Consider the following 20,903-nt stretch of genomic DNA (forward strand, 5'->3'; position numbering starts at 1 on the left):
ACCTACAATGGCTGGAACTTTTACTTATGTCCCTGTCCCTGCTGACCCTCCAAGCTGGAGGAGAGGAAGATGATGTAGCTGGGACCTGAAGAGAGTAGAGTCAGAACAAAAGGCCAAGGCAATCTCTAATGAATAATAAATAATCCACACCTGACAACTGGCAGCCAACTGCTCTTGTCCTGCAGGAAAAAACCTCGCAGGTTAGTCCTTTAAAAAAATAAAAAAAATCCTCCAGCTTCAACTTCTAACAAGTGCTCAGTGTCTAAATTCCTCGTGCCATCCAAACTCGCTCAGCCCGGCCATCACGGTCCCCTTTCCACCCAGAGCCTATGCTCACCTCTGCTCAGGCCAGTCTCATTTCCACAACCTGAACCAGAACGTCCTCCCCATTTGCCTCTGCACATTCACATGGCCTCTCTGGTACCCAGCTCGAGCCCCAGTCCCTCTTTGAAGCCCTTCCTCCAGCAGCCACTGCTGTCTCCAGTCTCTTGCCTCTGGTGAAGCCAAGCTGGCAGCTCGCTAGGATGCTGAAGAGGAGGCACACAGAGGAGACTAGAATGAAACTTCCATCTCTGAGCACACAGGAGCAGCCACCAAGTTCTGCCACTTCTGTCTCCTAAGAGAGGCCTGGGGTGACATGGTTTGAGGAGATCGTCACGTTTAGGTGGTAATTAGAGCCACCAGACGTGGATGAGAGTATTTGGGGAGAGTGTGCGCTATACAGTGTTTCAGAAGGAGGAAAAAGCCTGCATGTTTCTGTATCACTCAATTGATCTATCTCATAATGTCACTCTCCTGAGTGACCCATTCCCCCAACTAGGTGGCAAGCTGTGGGCTGGAATTACATCCTACCCGTCCCTGTCTCCATCTGCAGTGTAGCCCCACCTGGGCCAAGCACAGGACCAGGCACTCCAGTCCTCCCCAGTTACATTCCGCCCTCCCAGTGGCTAAGGCAGGCAGTCTAGACCCTTAGCCCCATCTCACAGCCCTTATCTGTACACACTGAGGCTCGCAGCCAGGAAAGGACCCTCACTCCAGGGACAGGCAGTCAAGGATCTTCAAGTGAAAAAACCCAGATGTCAGTAACTGAATCAAAGAGAAACAAATGACAAAGAGCCGAGCAGGTTCTGAACGACCAAACAACATCCTGGTACACCTGCAGAAAAAAAATTATACACCTGAGCCACTCGAAGCAGAACAAGAGTCCTCCCCTCTGACTACCGCCACCAGCAGGGGCAAAGGTGAGCACTTCCTCCTCGCGGATGCAGGGACAAGGAAAGGCTTCCTAACTCCAGAGATTCTGAATGCAGGAACTGGCCTGAAATTGTAGGGAGGGGGCCCAATCAGGTGACAGGAGAAACACCCCAGCACGGAATCAGGAGCACCAGGCTTAGTCTCGACTCGGGCTTCTTTCTGTCCTGCAATTTCTGGCCTGTCCTCACACCAGACAGATGTGAGTGCGGAACCCAGCGCAATGCAAACAAGGCACCCCCACACACACACATCTCGTGGGGTTGCTACAGAATTAAGGGAGACATGAAAGTATGTGGTAAGAGTCAAAATGCTGGGAGCAATGTACCAACAGTCCCGGAATAGGAATGCCCCTGCCCCCGAAATGAAACAACACGGTATGTTTGTTAGTCATCTTCAAACCCCAGGCCTGAGCAAGGTGGGTTACAAATGTCTGGGGCTCTGAGCACGAGCTCATCGTTTGCTCACCTACCTGCCCAGTACCTCCAGTCCCATGGGGGGCTGCTGGCCATCAGTTTGCCTGCAGCAGAGCAGAATCCCAGTGCACGGGTGTCAGCCAGGGGATGGGCATTCTGGACCAGGGGCCCGTGAAGGGTGTGGAAATCTCCAAGAAAGGCCCTGACTGGGTGATGGCAGCACCTGCAGCGTGGACATGACAAACTGGCTGCCCCTCGATGCTGTGGGTCCCGGGAAGGTAGCTGGTTTGTTGCTCAGGCTTCCACAAGGGCCTTGCACAGAGGCCAACTACAGACGGAGCCACAGCCCTGCGTGCCTACAGAAAGGTGCCCCCAGCCCTGTACCAAGCTTTGCCCCATCAGAAAAGCTCATTGGCTAAAAGACTAAAAGTTGGGAAACCAGTGCACAATAACTCATCCTTTACACAGGTCCCAACGCCACTGTTTCTTTGCACACCACTTCAACCCTCCCCAGAAGCTCTCTTGCCTTACCAGATGCCGCCCTAATTTCTCCCTAAAGCGTTAACTCAAATGAACATAACTTCCCCCTGACAACTGTTTTTCTGAGGCCGGCATGACCCTCTGCAAAGCCACGGAATTCTGCTTTGCGGTAAGACTAGGGTCTTAAATCACTGCCCTCAGGAGGAAAATCCAAACCATATTCCATCCCTTCCTCAGAGGTCAGGACCAGCTCCTACAACCTCGGGCCAAGGGAGGCCCCCACCTTCTCCGCCAGGCACGGAGAAGGGGGGAACTAATTAATGGCAATCCGTCCAACTATTCCAGAGATTAAAGCTAGCGCCGATTCAAACACATCCCTGGGGGGACGTGGGTCTGCACTTCCACTTCTGCACTTCCTTGACAAACCTTCTCCTTCACAAATAGAAAGATAAAAGCAATTAAGACGGAAAACAATTACCCCAGTGAGAGTTCCCTGTCTCTTTATCCTCATGGGCACATCTGATAGCCCTCCTTAGCATCCTCCGAAGCACCATCCCAGGAGAAGACTGGGTTTGCCCAGAGACTCAAATATGACCATAACGGGGGACAGAATGCAGGTCTGAGGGACATAAATGTTAGAGTCAGAAATCCCAAAGTGTAGACAGAAGACCACCAATGAAATGATGTACTGTGTGACCAGAAGTTTATTCGCTGTATATCAGTTCCCTCTACTAGAAGATGTGAGGTTGAGACGGTCAATATACACTGCAGCTCTTCCCAGGAACAGCTTATAAAATCACCCCCTTAATAAGGGAGGCTTTTAACAGCCAAATAAATGGGTCTCATCAGCCTCTAGCCTACAGTTACTCAGAGCTGTGTGTCAGCCCTCTCCATTCATTCCTAAAACAAGGACAAGATATAGAAAGAGTGGCATTTGCCACTTCCAGACTCTAAACGTGTTAAACAAAACAACAGGTCATAATTGAAAACTCCTGGTGCCCGATACTATGAGCATTTTAACCACTCCAAGCCAGAGTTTTCTCTCCAGCAAATAATAGCTCACAGAATGGGAACGATAAATGTAATAAGGCAGAGTGCCTGCCACAACAGTAGGTGCCTAATAAATGCAGGTTCCCTTCCTTCCTCAGTACTGTGCCTTCTTCCTTGAGCTTCCGTTTAAAAGGCTGGCTTTCCACATTCCCCAACCAGGCCAGGCCTACCACTAATCACAAACACCCAGTAGTACTCCCGCACCCGCACCCGCACACGCACGCACAGTAATACTCACAAATTCATCACACAAGGGCACCAGCCGCCAGCCTTCCCTCCTCAGGCAGCTCAGCACCGCCAGGGAGGGATCTGAGCCCCAGCAGCCACTACTAGGATTTTCCCATGGTGCAATGCAACTTCCCCAACTTTTCCAGGCCCACAGTTTCCAAAGAAACCTAGCAGGCATTGTGCATAATCAAGCACAAGTCTGGACGAGCAAACAGACTGAGCTCTGGGCAAAGGGAGCGGAGAGAGCCAGAAAGTGAAAAGGCACCAATGATCATCAAACGGGGTGGCAGGGACCGAAATTCAGGAGGACCAGTCCTGGCCCAGGTTCCATTCTTCTGGCCCAAGTGCCACTGATTAAAGGCTAGCAGAGACCCCACAATGACTGGTGGATGATGAAGAGCCTTAGAAGGGGGACTGCCGGACATCCCTCCGAGGTCGCCCCGCGGCTGGACCTGCTGATCCCAGGGGCACCCCGATGCCGTGGTACTCGGAGGAGAGTCAAGGCCCGCAGTACCGGGCATTGTTCACAGCGACAGGCAGGACTGAGGGAGGTGGTGCGAAGTAGGGGACCACGCAGGGTCCCCTCCCCAGACCCGCCAAGCGAGGGAAGGCTCCACCCGCGGCCGGCGCCAGGTGGATGAGTGGCCCTCGCGAGTTCCCCTGACTCAGAGCTGCAAAGAGAGATGGTGGGAAGGGGTCCGAGAGGCCGGGCCGGGGGTGTCTGCCACTCACCGGCGCCCTCGGAGGGCTGGGGCGGCCCGACGACGCCGTTCAGGTAGAGAATGGGCAGCAGGTGAGGCTGCGTCTTCTCCAGCGCCGCCCGCAGGTCCTGGAAGTGGTCCCGCTCCTTGGCCAGCAGCAGCTTGAGCAGCAGCTCCGCCTTGGCGCCTCCCGCCTCCTCGTCCAGCTGCCGCCGCTCGCCGGGGCTCAGCGCTCCCGCGGCCTCGAGCAGCCCGAGCACGGCCTCCACCTCGGTCATGGCCTGGGCCAGGCTCTGCTGACACTGGGCGAGCAGCTCCCGGGGCTGGGGCTNGGGGAGGGGTCCCCGCCTCCCCGCCCCTGGCCCGCCCGGGAGGCGGGGACGCCGCGCTCGCCCGCTTGCTCTCCGCGGCCCCGAGGCCCGGACGCAGCCGGGGTTGGGGACTCCGAGTTAGAGAACCCTCGGGAAGTAGCAAGCTACCCCCAGCCCCCTCGGCCGGGCACACGGCCAGCCCCCAGGCTATTGGGGCCGGCCTCAAACAAAACCCTGCCCCCAATCCAGGGTCTCCAACCTGAGAACTCCAAAATAAAGTCTGGAGACAAATGGGGGGGGGGGAATCCCCTGAACTTGGACATCTCCAAATTAAGACCTCTTCTGAATATGTGAGATTTCCCGCACTCCAAAGAGCCCCTAGAAAATTTCCCAATAGACTCTCCTGAGTCTCGGTTCATCTTTCCCCTCACCCCTATTCGAGACGGGTTGGCGGTCCCTAGAGTCTTAGAGGGATTTGGATTTTGGGAGGAGGGGATGTGTTGCTAGATGAAGAAGGGGGGGTTCTGTGGTGGAGCCCTTGGTGATTTTCAGAAGAGAGGTGCACCCCCTAGATGTTACCCCGAGATTCTAGAGAGGCAAATCACCGGATATAGAAACCTTGTAGCCCGACACAACTCCATGAGGATCTATAGCCCCACTCTGAGTCCAAGAACTTTTCTGCCTTCCTTTATAGGCTTTTACAGACACATACCAGGTACCTCCCAAATGCAGGAGGAAGTCCTAAAAGCTGGAATCCCAACTGTTTGCTCAGTAACCCCACAGCACTAGTGTGAACTGGGATCCCGGGGACCATCGCAAATGTCTGTGTCAGAGCCGATGAATCTCAGTCACCAACGCCAGGGGCCAAGGGTACGTCTCCTACTGACACTCACTCCCACCCCAACCACTTCTTTCCTCCCACCCAAAGGAGAGTTTTCTTCAAATTCTGCCTCTTTAAGGGGAGGAGTCACTTTTACTTCATAGAAACAAACTATATTATATATACATAGTGGTTAGAATGAGCAGACCAGAATTTGCACTGCACTTTTGGATTTCCCTTTAAATAACTGTGCAACATGGGAGCAAATCAGTTACTCTGGATGATCTTACTTTTCTCCTCGGGACAACAGGGTGGGAAGGGTGTTTTTAATCAGGGCTTACTGGCCTTGGGTTCATTAATATGCTAGAGGTGTCCGTGAAGCTTTTGAAATTATCTGAACATTTTTGTGCACATGTGTGTATCCCTGGGGTGGGGGTCCATAGCTTTGATTAAATTCTTCAAGACCTCCATGACCAAAAATGGCAGAACTAAACTCTTTTAAGAAGCCTTCCTGCTCGGATAGTCTGGGTTTCTATAGCTAAGCAAGGTTCTAGGGGAGGGGAAGGCTGGTTTTTGCACAGTGCCAGGGTCTAAACAGGCTCCTTTCACCCCTGCTGCTGAGAGAAGGTTCCCTCTTCTGGCTGCCATCACAGCAAGTGCAGAAACTAAATCATCCACAAAGGCACCCATCCTTCAGGACCCACCTGAAGGACGGCACCTCTGTTCTTAGCTGATTAACTAGAGATCTAGGGGCTGGAGGGGTAGGAGAAGGGGAGAGAAGAAGCTGGAGACTAGTTTGGCTTATGGTTAGAACCATCTAGGAGTAAGTCCTGATCCAAAGGGTGCCTGAGACAGCAGGGAGGCCCAATCTCCCAGCGCCCCCTAAAAGGATAAAGGGCAACGTGTATGTTTTCTCCCTGGAAGCCTTCAGGGATGCACCGAGGACGCTCATTTGCTAAGAGCATTTTCTCCCCATGATGGACACTACTCTCAGCAAAGCCTTTATTGGAAACTACAGCATTGTTTGCACTACCTAAATCCTGGAGGAAACAGTTTACTTTACAAACATATTTAACTTTAGCATTTCTTTAACCCTCGCCTTTGTATTTCTGTAGCATACAGAAATACAGATGCCTTCAGGGCACCTTCTCACGCACTACTTCCTTTGTGCCCTGTTTTGGGTTGAATTGTAACCCCTAAAAGATATGTTCACAACCTAACTCTCAGTACCTGTGAATGTGACCTTGCTTGAAAGTAAGGTCTTTGCAGAGATAATCAAGTTAAAATAAGGTCACATAAGATTAGGGTGGGCCTTAATCCAATGGCTGGTGTTCCTAGAAGAGGGAAATTTGGACACAGAAACACACACACACACACACACACACACACACACAGGAGAATGCTATGTATTGTGTGTCCAACAAGGAGGAAACAGAGGTTGGAGCGATGGGTCCACCAGCCAAGGAACACCAAGGATTGCCAGAAGCTAGGAAGGAAGCCTGGGACGGATTCTGCCTCAGAGCCCTCAGGAGACACCAGCCCTGTGAAGCTTGATTTCGGACTTCTGGACTCCAGAACTGTGCATTACTAAATTTCTGTCGTTTTAAGCCCCACGGTTTATGGTAACTTGTTGCGGCAACTAACACCATCCCCTCATGATGGGGGAGGTTGGAAGGACAAAGCCGGGCATCCCCATTTTACAAGCCACCCTGTCACCTGACTACTACTGCCTAAGAATTTCTCTATAGGGGCGCCTGGGTGGCTTAGTCGGTTAAGCGTCCGACTTTCGCTTAGGTCATGATCTCGCGGTTCGTGGGTTCGGGCCCCGCGTCGGGCTCTGTGCTGACTGCCAGCTCAGAGCCTGGAGCCTATTTCAGAGTCTGTATCTCCCTCTCTCTCTGACCCTCCCCTGCTCACACTGTCTCTCTCTCTCCTAGAAATAAATTTAAAAAAAGAAAAGAAAAGAATTTCTCTATAGAGAAATGTTTTCTTCTTTCTTCAGATCTTAGAAACAGAGGGCCCCTCCTCCTTGAAAACAGCCCTTTCGTTCATGCTCAGGGTGCATACAATCCCTGCACCCTCAACACACACGCGTGTGCACGGCCTCCCTCTGCTTGGACCCAGGTCCCCGTTCTCAGAGGCCCCCTTGCCTCTCTACTGTTCTCGGGAGACACAGAGACCTCTGCAAGCTCACAGACCACTCACTCCTTAGTTGGTGCTTTGCAGTCCGCCTTCTGAGCACAGCTCCCCACAGAAAACTGCTCTCTCCCTGCCAGCACAGAGCTCCCGGTGCGACCCCAGGCCCTTCCTTCACACCCCCACAGCGTCCACTCTGCTCTGCTTCACCCCACTCTGAGAACCTTTTGCCCNCCTTGTCTCCCCAAGCTCCCTCCCTCCTAAAGGAAAGTCACTCAGAAACAGGGGCTCCGATCCCACTGCGGACGCTCCCTGGCTACGTATCCCAGGGCCAGCTACTTAACTTTCCTGAGCCCCAATTTCTGCATTTCTAAATTGGGAATAAGCCTCACCCTTTGACAGGGTTAGGAGGATTCGGAGACGGGGGGCTGATACAAAGCCCTAGCACACTGCCTGATGTCTGGAGGACATAGAGCCTCCTTGGCATAGCACTTGAACCGGCAACTCTGCAATCAGAAGGCCTGATTTAAATACTAGCCTTGCAACTTACTAGCGGGGTGCCGTTGGAGAAACTTCTGTGCGCACGCTCAGTTTCCTCATCTCTAATATAGGGATATCGATAATAGTGTTAGTGAGTGCTCATTCAATAGTAGATGTCACTGTGCTTTTGGCTTCCACTCTCTCTTAGGTCTGAAAGACTCTGCAAGGCACGTAGAGACAGGTTTTCAGCAGATGTTTCCAGATTCCTGAAGGAAAGGTTGTGGCCTCCGGCTTAAAGACTTCCATTTGAGTTGCATTCAGCTGGAAAGGGCAGGGGCCCCTTCTACCTTGTTCTCTGCTGTATCCTCCAAGCACGGCGCCTGGCATGTGTTCGGTGCTCAATAGATCTTTTTAAATTAATCAGTGAACGTATTAATGAATAAACTAAAGAGTTTTGCATTGAGGCCCCATTTCAAAAATAATTTCTGCTGAAAACGCAAAAATGGGAAGAAGAGTACCTTACATGGGAGCAGCCACGGAAGTAAAGTGAGATACCCCCGAAGTGGGCGGCTGGTTGGTGGGAGCTCAGTATAGGTGCCTAAACTCCGCCCACTTCGGAGCCCTCCCACCCCCTGGGTGCTAAGCACCTCCTACCCTCTCCTGCCTCGCCTGGCTTCCAGCTCCAGCCACCAGACCCTACTGATGATCCCCAAAGTAATGTAGTCTTTTTTTAAATATATTTTTATTTATTTCTAGGAGAGAGAGAGAGAGAGACAGCGTGAGCAGGGGAGGGTCAGAGAGAGAGGGAGACACAGACTTTGAAATAGGCTCCAGGCTCTGAGCTGGCAGTCAGCACAGAGCCTGACGCGGGGCTCGAACCCAGGAACCGTGAGATCATGACCTAAGAGAAAGTCGGACGCTTAACCGACTAAGCCACCCAGGCGCCCCCAAAGTAATGTAGTCTTGAAGGCAAGGACCCCTTCAGGACTGCAAACACAGTCCTGAGCCCGAGGGTGTTAACCCTTCGATTCAGAGCCAGTTCTTCACATTTCAACTCAGATGTTATTTGCTTTAAGAAGCCAGACATGCCTCACCAGCCTCCTCTCAAAAGGTGTCTCTGATCTGTGCTCTCTTTTGCTACTTTTTACCTCCCCTTATTAACATTTATCGGTGTTAGGGGCGCCTGAGTGGCTTAGTCGGTTAAGCGTCCGACTTTCGCTTAGGTCATGATCTCACGATTCGTGGGTTCGAGCCCTGCGTTCGGCTCTGTGCTGACTGCCAGCTCAGAGCCTGGGGCCTGTTTCAGTCTGTGACTCCCTCTCTCTCTGACCCTCCCCTGCTCACGCTGTCTCTCTCTCTCTCTCCTAGAAATAAATAAAACATTAAAAAAAAACATTTATCAGTGTTAAATTATCTGCTTATTATTATTAAACTGTCAGTTAACTTATCAGTAAATTATTAAATTATCAGTTTACTTATCCAGATATCTGCAGTAAGGCAGAATGGCCCCCCTAACGTGTCCACGTCTAGTCCCCAGGGTCTGTGAATATGAAGTATGTTATGTTACGAGGCTAAGGGGTCTGTGCAGATGTGACTGAAGTTACAGACTTTAAGATGAGGAGAGCTGCCTGGATTATTCAGGTGAGGCCAGTCTCATCACATGAGCCCTTAAAAGCAAAGAATTTTCTCGGGCCGGAGGCAGTAGAAGGGGAAGTCTGAGAGATTCCAGCACAAGAAGGACTTGACTTGCCGCTGCTGGCCCTGAGATGTGAGGTCCCAGTGCAAAGACCAGAATGGGCTCTTAGAAGCACAGGATGGTCCCCAGCTGACGGCCAGCAAGCACTCAGGCTCCCTCTTAGAGCCCAGCTGACTGGTGCCCTGATGTTTAGGCTTGTGAGACCCTGGGAGTAGAAACCAGTTGAGCCAACTTAGGCCTCTGACCTTCAGAGCTAGGAGATTGTAAATATAGGTTGTTTTAAAGCCCTACAGTGGAGGAAAGTTTGTTATGGCAGCAACAGAGAACCGACAATCCCCAAAGACTCTGAGCTCTGCAGACCCAGGAACAATATCTTTTTGTTCACTGCTGACCCCCCAGGACTTACCATGGTGCCTGCTGTCTGGTACGCACTCAAAATAAACCCTCTTGTATGTACGAGTGAGGGGAACCTACTCTTCCAGCAGGACTTGGTTTGGGGGTGATTATTTATGGCATCTTTTTAAGATTTTTCCCCCCAATGTTTATTTGTTTTTGAGAGAGCAACAGAGTGCAAGTGGGGGAGGGGCAGAGAGAGAGGGAGACACAGAATCCCAAGAAGGCTCCAAGGTCCCAGCTGTCAGTGCAGAGCCCCACACGGGGCTCAAACCCACCAACCGTGAGATCATGACCCGAGCCAAAGTCAGATGCTTAACTGACTGAGCCACCCAGGTGCCCCTATTTATGGCATCTTTTATTTCTTTTAATTTTTAAAAAAAATATATATACTTTATTGTCAAGTTGGTTTCCATGTAACACCCATGCCCATCACCCCTTTTCCTCTCTCCCCCAGCCCCCATCAACCCTCAGTTCGTTCTCAGTATTTAAGAGTCTCTTGTGGCTTGTTTTCCTCCCTCTACTTAACTATTTTTCCCCTTCCCTTCCCTTCCCTTATGGTCCTCTGTTAAGTTTCTCCTGTTCCACATGAGTGAAAACATACAGTATCTTTCTCTGCCTGACTTAATTCACTTGGCATAATACCCTCCAGTTCCATCCACGTTGCTACACCTGGCCAGATTTCATTCTTTCTCATTGCCGTGTAGTATTCCATTGTGTATATAAACCACATCTTCTTATCCATTTGTCAGTTAATGGACACTTGGGCTCTTTCCGTGATTTGGCTATTGTTGAGAGCGCTGCTATGAACATTGGGGTACATGTGCTCCTATGCATCAGCACTCCTGTATCCCTTGGGTAAATTCCCATCAGTGCTTTTGCTGGGTCATAAGGGAGTTCTAGAGTTAATTTTTTGAGGAACCTCCAAACTGTTTTCCAGAGTAGCTGCACCAGCTTCCATTCCCACCAACAGTGTAGGAGGGTGATATGGCGTCCTTTAAAAACAAAATCCAGGAAAGCCTGGGTGGCTTAGTCGGTTGAGCATCCCACTCTTGATTTTGGCTCAGGTCATAATCTCATGGTTCGTGGGTTCAAGTCCCACATCAGGCTCCGTACTGACAGGAGTACTCTCAGGGGAGCCTGCCTGGGATTCTTTCTCTCTCTCTTCCTTTTTTTAATGTTTATTTTTGAGAGAGACAGAATGTGAGTGGGGGAGGTGCACAGAGAAAGAGGGAGACAGACTCTGAAGCAGGCTCCAGGCTCTGAGCTGTCAGCACAGAGCCTGATGTGGGGCTGGAACTCATGAACTGTGAGATCATGACCTGAGCCAAAGTCGGACATTTAACCGACTGAGCCACCCAGGCTCCCCACCCCTGCCCTCTTTCTCTCCCCCTCGCTCTCTGCCCCTCCCCTGCTCTCTCTCTCTCTCTCTCTCTTTCTCTTTCTGAAAATAAAGACATTAAAAAAAAATTTTAACAAAATTCAGTTCTCCAGGAACAATTGGAGAGGAGGCTTTCAAATGAAGAAACTTAGAAACTTAGAAGCTTTCTCTGCAGACTGAGTGAGCTGGGGCCCCACAGGCTTCTGACCCTGAATTTTATGTTCTAATAGATAAGTAACAGCTGTTCTCTGGAGAAACAGATCCTGGTGCTTTGCTCCGCGCGCGCAGCGCCTTTGGCAGGAAACAAGGCTGCACGCAAGAAAGTGTGTGCGCATGTATGCACAGCAAGAGTGTGAGGGCAGTGTGGGACTGTTGCGGTGTGAGTGTGGCTGTCTGTGAGTACAACCCGCACCGGCATGAACACTGGGATGTGCATGACCAGAGAAGGAATCCTTTCTAGGCTACTTTCTGTGCCCCACTCTGGAACTTGCAGGTGGCCCTATGCCCCAAGGTGTGACATTTAGATTTCCTTGAAGAGTTCTTGAAGAGCATGACCTTCCCCAGGATGCTGCAATGGAATTCTGTTTATGAGGATGCTATGTTTCACACAACTTCTTAAGAATACTATGACAATGAAATGAACTATATACCTGGTAAGAAAAAAAAAATTAGCTTTAGCTAGATTCTTGGTAGCTTCTCATATCATGAAGACTTTTTTCTTCCAGATGGCTTTTGTTCTTAGTTCAGGAATAGCCCAGAGGCAAATTTCCCACGATGTTAAAACAGGAAATCCGGGAGAGTCTCATTTAATAATGAGTCTTGTCCAGGGTACCTGAGACCAGGCAAAATTCTGAGATCAGAGATTCCAAGCATGTGAGAACCTTAGAAAGTATTAATTAATGATTAACAATTAAATAAGGAATCAACAGCTATTTATTGAGTGCTCGCTGTGTGCCAGGCCCCAGGCTAGGCCCTAAGGCTACCCACCTCATCTCACAAATGAAGAGCCAAGAAGTTGCTTGCCCAAAACTACACTGTCTGAGCTGGGGCAAAGATTCAAGTTCATCACTGAAATTCATCTCTCTTTCTGCACTAGCTCATGCCCTCCTTGGAGGCTTAGTCCTTCTGCGCACCCACGCAAATCATCTGCAGCAACCCTGTAAAGCTTGTGCCCAAGCTCCTGACCCTTTATCCCTCCTCTGCATTAAAACACTTCCTGGGTGTGTCCCTTCTACAGAAACCAGTGTAGAGCCACATTTGGGAAGGTTCTGATATCATGTGCGAACATCTTCCTTTGGTTACTTCTCCCAAAGGACTATCAGTTTACGATGCTGCTGAAGCTCAAGGACGAAGACTCATACTGTCATGAACCTTAGTTCAGTGGGTGGGGACTGGCCGGCCTGGTCTCCCATCCAGGCTTCAAGAACTGCAGGATTCCCCTCTTCAGAACACTGCTACCTCTACACTTCCTCAAGAGTCCTCACTAGCTCCCCATGGCCTACAGGACCAAATGTTCTTCCTTAGCTGGACGTCCAAGGCTTGCTGGTTCCTAATTTCATCTATTATCCTTGCCGCACCCCTGCCCCCAATGTTCCAGTGACTGACCCTCTCTGCCCTCACCTTGGAGCCCACTCCTGCCTCCTCTTTACCTGTCCAAACCCCTCCCATGTCTTAGGACCAGGAAAGCCTCCTGCTGACCCCCACTTCCCCTCCCCAGAACTCCAGAGGCGCTTATGCCTCGAACCACTTCTCCCCCAGTGGCCATTATCCACTGCCTTGCATTGTTTATGTTTTCCTAGGGTAGGTCCACCACCTGAATACACTGGGGCAGGGACCTCGTACTGTTACTCTTTTCAGAGCCCTTCACAGTACAGCCTATGAAGGCAGAGGCCTGCAGCAGACACTTCAGAAAAACCTGAGGATTGGGGCACCTGGGCATCTCAGTCGGTTAAGCGTCGACATCAGCTCAGGTCATGATCTCACAGTTCATGAGCTCAAGCCCCGCATCAGCTGTGCTGACAGCTCAGAGCCTGGATCCTGCTTCGGATTCTGTGTCTCCCTCTCTCTATCCCTCCCCTCTTGTGCTCTGTCTCTCAAAACTAAATAAATGTTAAAAAAAAAAAAAAAAAACCACCTTTCCCAAAAAGACCTGAGGATTGAAACAACCAAGACAAGGGAAAGAGGGGCAGAGCAGAACAAGCACATTTTCATCTTTTAGATCTGTTTATTTTTTTTAAGTTTATTTATTTTTGAGAGAGAGAGAAAGAGAGCAGGGGAAGGGCGGGAGATGGGGACACAGAGGATTCAAACAGGACTCCGCACTGACAGCAGAGAGCCCAACATGAGGCTCGAACCCACGACCAGTGAGATCATGACATGAGAGCCAAAGTCAGATGCTCAACCAACGAAGGCACACAGGTGCCCCTTAGATCACATTTTAAAGGTCACTTCTGCAGAAACCCACCTAGTCCCAGTATCTCCCCAAGTTATCGAAATGGGGCTCTGTTCCCTTTGAGCACTAATTTCCCTTCCTGGCACTCTTCACAATTGACATCATTTCTTATGTGACTCCGTGTTTAGCGACTGCCTCCCACTGGACTATAAGCTCCATCGAACACCTGTGAATCTGCGTCCAGTCTGCTGCGTGATAGAGGCTCAGAGCTGTGTGTAGGAAGAACAAATTAGGGAAGGTGAGGCTACTACCTGCTTCCAATTCCAGTGCCCGGAATTGCACTCAGGAACTCCCCGGGGGACACTTCTGTCTCTCAGGTCTAGACCAGAGATTCTAGTCTGAGAGGACCAGGGTCTCCGGGGTTACTACAGCCCTAGCCACAGAGGACATTACGAAGTTTCCCTTTCCTGAGTACCGAGTACATGCCCCGCAGTGTGCTGTCTCCCCGCCAGCCCCTAGGCACTGACCCACCTCAGCCGCCTGGGTGATTGTCCCACGATCAGCTCCATTCTACAGATGTGGTACGTGAGCCTCATTTCCTACCCTTCCCAGCCCAACTAGCTGCATGTGCATATGCGTGTGCGTGTGCGTGTGTGTGTGTGTCTCATCTTGTAGGGAAAAGAATCTCTAGCACCAGGGAACAGCTGAGCAGTCTCAGAGGAGCTTTTGAAAATGCATCGGAAACTACCCCTGCCTTCAAAGGAATGAACTCCACTGCCAGAGAACAGTCTAGAAAGCCACAGCTGCCCTGCTGTGCAGACATATGTACATCAAATGCAAATGGACCTGGGAGCCTGGGGACCTCTTAGAGGTGGTGCGAATGAGCCAAAGCCAGAAATGGCATGCTAGAAGGGCCGGCGCGGCTTGGGAACTCTGGTTTGTGTAAATCAGAAACCCACCTGGGTGCCAGTCCTTCTAGGGTATTCGAAATCCCTTCACGCATTTTCGCCATTGTCTCTCCCTCCGGCACATGCCTCCACTCCACACGGAGGCTCCGAGAAGCAAGTCAACCTGCTCAGGATCACGATGGTGGGAAGCGATGGACTCGGGGTTAGCACTGATGGCGTTAGGAACAGCTCCCCGTGGGTGTCCCCAAGGCTGCCATCAGAGCAAACCTCACCGGTGCAGAAGCAGCAGCTAAAGAAGCAGCCGCCAGACAGAACAGTGGCCTCCAGTTTCTGGCCAGGAAGCACCTAGCTCTGTGCAGCCTTACTGGGGTCGTTCCCTGGGGTGAAAGCCCCTCCATGGGCGGCCTCATTAGATGCACACACTCGGGCGTTTCTGCATCGGCAGCAGCAGGGCCAGAGGAGAGGGGCCACCGGAGTGCAGAGCCATGAAGACCTCTAAGAGACGGGACACACAGATGGACAATGGCCAGACCGTACATAAAAATAGAACTCTGACCCACGAGCTGAAGCAACCAGTTCAGACAGCCAACCCACTGCCTGCAGCAACCGGTCCGGGAAGCCAAAGAGCCGTTCCCGTAGCCATCAGCCCCACACAGCCCGAGCTTCATTACTGACAGATTCCCTCATTTCTGCCTCCGCTTCAGCTTAGGACTAACTGGAGAAAGCCAAATATCCTCCCCTGGCCAGGCCCACAGGGTGCTCCCCTTCTAGGTAATCTGCCTCTGGCTTCCCCTTGCCAAGCCTCCAATCTGGTAGTACCTGAAGTCCTCTGCCTTTACCACTCTAGAACTTGACCACTTCTCTGCACGCCAAAAAGCAGGTGATGGCAGCTGACTCCCTTGCTATAGCAAACTCCGAGCAGACGGGCTTTGCTTGTCCTCGTTTGGGTGGCCTTCGTTTATGTCCGCATGTCTTAATTGCCTAATTGCTTTATGACTCTGTTTTCATACCTGCGAAATGGGATAATAATTCTGGGTATAAGTCTTTGGGGAAGAAACTGCCTTGGATTACGGGAGAGCCTCCTGCCACTCCGCCACTCCCTGAGTCACCTCTGATCTCAATTCAGCAGCCATATAACCCATTACCCTCTTGTTCTGAGCATGACTGGGTACATCCGCATGTCCACGGCCCCACGGCCCTCATTTTTCTTCCTCAGGGAAGAATATTGAAACATACACGGGGAAAGTACCTACTTTCCCCAGGTCCTCCCAGAGGCTTCAGAAAGCAAACATGTGAGTCTTTTCAGGAACTCCACAAGTGTCACCTTTATCTACGGGTGGAAGTGAAGCAGGCGAAAGAGAGCAACCGTGCACTTGAGGGCGGGTTACCAGGAGCCTTAGTGGAAGCTTCCCAACCAGGGAAGCCTAGTCGGGGCCTGTACATGGAGGGAATATTTCTCCTAGGTTTTGCTGCACAGCACCCAGCCTCTCAAAGCCTCTTTATTCAGGTAACTCACTCCCTAGTCCCTTCTCCTGGCTCCACCCATGGCTAGCCCCAGCCTCTCATCACAAGACAAAAGCAACAGAGCACAATGTTAATAGTCACCATTCTTTAAAGTTTATGTATTCCTCGGGGCGCCTGGGTGGCTCAGTCGGTTAAGCGTCAGACTTGGGCTCAGGTCATGATCTCACGGTTTGTTTGTTTGAGCCCCGTGTTGGCCTCTGTGCTGACAGCCAGCTCAGAGCCTGGAGCCTGTTTCACATTCTGTGTCTCCCTCTCTCTCTGACCCTCCCCTGTTCATGCTGTCTCTTTCTCTCTCTCAGAAATAAACAAAACATTAAAGAAAACAAGCTTATTTATTCCTTTTGAGGAAGGGGAGGGGCAGAGAGGGGGGGGGAGAGAGAGAACCCCAAGCAGGCTCCTCGCAGCGGGTCAGCACCAAGCCCGATGCGGGGCTCAAACTCATAAACCGTGATTTCATGACCTGAGCCAAAATCAAGAGTCGGACGCTTAATGGACTGAGCCCCCCAGGCACCCCAGTAGACACCATTCTTTTTAGCCCGACACAGGTTCCCGTGTATCAGCTCTCTTCATCCTCAGAACGACCCTCTGAAGTGTGTACCATCGTTAGGATGCCCACTTCGCAAATGGGGCACTGAATCCCAAGGAGGTCAGGCGAGGTGTCCAAGGTCCCATGACTAGCAAGCAGAAGAGCCACAGAAACCAAGTCCGGAGAGGTGAGCTCCTTCACCACCTCACCGCACCACCACCATGTGTTTCCACGTGAACACAAGTACTAACAGAAGCGCCTCTGAGGGCTTCCCAGGTTGGGAGCACGATTTTCCTTCACAGATATGCTCTTCACAGATATCTCTCTTCACAGATACGATGGCTTCGTCTCATTCGTTCTTCCATCATTTTGATTCCACAAACCCTCTCTTTTTTTTAAATTTTTAATTCTTTTTTTTTAAATGTTTTTTATTTATTTCTGAGAGAGAGAGAGAGGCAGCGTGAGCAGGGGAGGGTCAGAGAGAGAGGGAGACACAGAATCCGAAACAGGCTCCAGGCTCTGAGCTAGCTGTCAGTGCAGAGCCCGACGCGGGCCCTGAACCCACGAACCATGAGATCATGACCTGAGCCGAAGCGGGATGCTTAACTGACTGAGCCACCCAGGCGCCCCTCCACAAACGTTCTTTAACCCTAAAGAGAAGTACCAAGCGGACAGATGTAAATGAGGCCTTCTCCACCTGAGATCTAGCACCTTCCTGGGAAGGAAGAGACCCCATTGCTAATTCCCCCACCCCAGTCACTTCAGAGCCTCCCAGGCAGTGAAATGCAGCTTACGCTCAGAAGGGCGCAGAATGTACGTCTCCTTGGACAACACAGAAGGAGAGAATTTGACATCCAGATTCGGGAGCCCCAGCCTCGACCTGCAAGGCCAGGCCCTCCAGGGCAGCGACCTGACAACCTGAGGTTTTAACCAGCGCCCCAGGCGACTCTTACCGCAGCCTGGCAAACAGCGAACCCAAGACCAGGACTCTCTGAATGCAGCGTGCACGCTGAGCTCACAGAGCCTCACGCTGCCTTGCACACCCGCCCTGACCAACACTCCAAGTGCCCCTGCGGCTTTGCTGGGAGGCGGGGGCCACAGAGCTGCAGGAGGACCCGTCCAGCCTCTCAGGTAGATTCCTCCCTTGCGCTCAAACACTGCCGCCTGCCTCTATCGGAGCCCAGCCCTGAAGGCACAGGGCCAAATGCGGCCACATTGTCAGAGGCGTGTGTGCATCCCCGACCAGACTCCAGATGCCAGGTTTGTTCATCTTTATTGGCTAACTCCCTCCTGTCGCCCCCTCCCTCCCGCTGACACTTTGGGGACTTTCAGTAATTGTCAGCTGAACGAATAAATTAATGACAGAGGGAGACAGACGTGTTAACAGCTCAGAGTAATTCAAGCAGAATGGAGTAAGTGCTAAATGGTAGTGGAATGAGTCATTATTGCTAACGGGGAAGGAAGAGGGGAAAGGCATTCACCCCCTTGCCCCTGCACTGTCAAAATAGAGCCTTAATTCTTCCTCCCTCCCTGTCTCACTCACATTCAGAGGAGAGCAGCAAATGCACACGTATAGTTGACAGCGTGATGCCAGAGCGAACACCCATACAGTCAGCCCCTTTCCTGCCCCTCCAGGGGAAGAAAGAGCATGTCACCAGACATCAAAGTCCTCCTGTGCTCCCTCCATGACAGCCCATCGCCCCCTCTGCCCTTCTAACCTCCATCCCGAATCTGGTCCGAACCGTTTTTGGCTTTTCTCTAAAGTCTGACCATATATATATATATATGTGTGTGTGTATACACACACACACATATATATATATATATACACCACTAAACAACACACTGTCTAGAGTGGCCTGGTTTGGGATTTTCTAGGACTGCGTACTTTCTTCTGTGCCTCACTGCTTTTCTGCAACATGATTTTTTTTTTTTTTTTGGAGTTTTGCCCACATCAATGCTTGCGGTGGTTCATTCTTTCTCCCTGCAGCATGGTCAATTCTATTGTGTAAACACACCCCGATTTGCGTAGCCATTCTCCTGTTGATGGTCATCTGGACTGCATCCAGTCTTCGGCGATTGCTAACAGGGCTGCTGGATGTGACTCCTGACTGATGCATGTGTGCACAAATCTCTTTCCCATATTTAAGGGGAATTGCTGGGTCACGGGTATGCGGTTTTTAGCTTCACCAGGTAATGCCTAACTGGTTTCTCAAGTGGTTCACCTGCTTCTAGGCATTCTCATCTGGAATTCATCTCACACAGTGGCACCAGGGTGGTCTCTCTCACATAGGCCTGTAACACCAATTGAATTTCCTTTCATCAGGCTGAGAGTTAGAGGGAAGCTCAAAGCAAAAATTGTTCAGCAAGGCTACCAAAGGGAATAAGGCCAGAGTTTATTGGCTATGACGTTAAATTTGTTTTGCTGTGTTTTCCTGAGTGGCTCAGTCGGTTGAGCATCCGACTCTTAATTTCCGCTCAGGTCATGATTCCAGGATTGTGGGATTGAGCCTTACATTGGGCTCTGAACTGACAGCATGGACCCTGCTGAAGACTCTTTGTTTCTCTCTCTCTGCCCTTCTCGCCCTGGAGTGCCTGAGTGGCTCGGTCATTTAAGTGTCTGACTCTTGATTTCGGCTCAGGACATTATCTCACCGTTCAAGAGTTTGAGCCCTGTGTGGGGCTCTGCGCTGACTGCATGGAGGCTAGTTGGGATTCTCTCCCTCCCTATCACTGTGCCTCTCCCCTCACTGTGCTCACTCTCTTTCTTCCTCTAAACAGACAAACAAAAAAGATTGTTTTGCTGTAAATGACAAAACCCCACAAATAATAGCAGATTAAACTACAAGTATATTCCTCTCCCACATAAGTGAAGACCACAGATCAGCTATCTAGGTTGGTATAATGCTCCCTGGTTTCTTCTGTCTTGTTCCACTCTTCTCTGCACATGCATTGAGCTGCTTAAACTCCAATGAGGCTGTGTGAGTTCCAGCCATCAGATCTATATTCCAGCCAACAAGGATGAAAGGAAAATAAGGTTTCACCCCTTTTTCTTTGAATACGCTTTCTGAAAGGTACACAAGATACTTTCTCTTCTGTCCCAGTGGCTAACTACAAGTAATATTAGGAAATGTAGTCTTTATTCTTGTGCCCATATGCCCAACTATAAGAAAAGAGAGAGAATGGATTTGTAGGACAATGAACAATCTCTTCCAAAGATGTATTTGCTCAAAAGAGTGCTTCTAAACAGGTCTGCCTAATGCCCTCACCATACAAACATACACACTCATATTTCACAACACGAAATGTTGGAGAGAAAAATACATATTTAACAAAGCCACGTTCTTAAATGTTGCAAGATATACTATCTGCTCACTTAGGAAACTGGAGCCCACATAGCCAGGTTTAAAGTAAGTTTTCTTTTCTCTCTTTTTAAAAAATTTTAAATGTTTTTATTTATTTTTGAGAGCGAGCGAGCAAGGGATTGGCAGGGAGAGAGGTAGACACAGAATCTGAATTAGGCTCCAGTCTCTGAGCTGTCAGCACAGAGCCTGATGTGGGGCTCAAATCCATGAACCACAAGATCATTACTTGAGCTGAAGTCAGATGCTTAACCGACTGAGCTACCCGGGCGCCCTGTAAAGTCAGTTTTCTTATCGAGTAAAAGCTGTGCCTTCTAGTTAACAGTAGGTTAACAACCTATTGGAAATATATGTGAATCCCCCCACCCCCTCCCCCCCAACATAATAGAGTCCCAAGCACTTAGACACTTCCTTCGTGGTCCTTCCGCTCTCCATTTCGAGGGCTTATTTTTGTGGGCGGTGAAATAAGCAAGCACGTGCCAATGCACGGAGGGACTGAAAGTCTTCGCATCACCTCAGAAAACGTGCATTTGTCTCAGTCACACTACTTTTTGCCTTATGTGGCATAGGTGACATCCAGGTAAGCCTGTAACCTCTGCAGTACTCAGCCAATGAGGAGCCAGGGGAGGGACTTGCATGTTAGGAGATAAATTGTCTGCTGTGACGGCCTGTCCATCAGACACCCGTTCTTGCAAGAACGTTGATTAAAGTCTCGCATCACTGTGAAAACAAAGTAAGCAAGTAAGTTTTCTTCCCCAATTACAGTTGTGCCATCCTCCTCTCTGGGTCCTCTACCTCTGTTTTTTGAAGTCTAGGGCTTGTTTCCTGGGCCCCTCCTGGAACTGGTA

General features: G+C 50.5%; 1 protein-coding gene across 1 annotated transcript in view; it reads right to left on the reverse strand.

Moving 5' to 3' along the window:
- Nucleotides 1-4,451, reverse strand: part of DLG5 (discs large MAGUK scaffold protein 5) — a 120,638-nt gene extending 116,187 nt beyond the window's left edge. The window contains exon 1 of the mRNA XM_077746514.1: nucleotides 4,158-4,451. Within this exon, the coding sequence (XP_077602640.1) occupies nucleotides 4,158-4,404 (247 nt within the window). The 5' untranslated portion in view covers nucleotides 4,405-4,451. The remainder of the gene's footprint in view (nucleotides 1-4,157) is intronic.
- Nucleotides 4,452-20,903: the final 16,452 nt, after the last annotated feature.

The sequence above is a fragment of the Crocuta crocuta genome, unplaced genomic scaffold, assembly GCF_008692635.1.
Source record: "Crocuta crocuta isolate KB4526 unplaced genomic scaffold, BGI_CrCroc_1.0 scaffold28, whole genome shotgun sequence".
Lineage (NCBI taxonomy): Eukaryota > Metazoa > Chordata > Mammalia > Carnivora > Hyaenidae > Crocuta > Crocuta crocuta.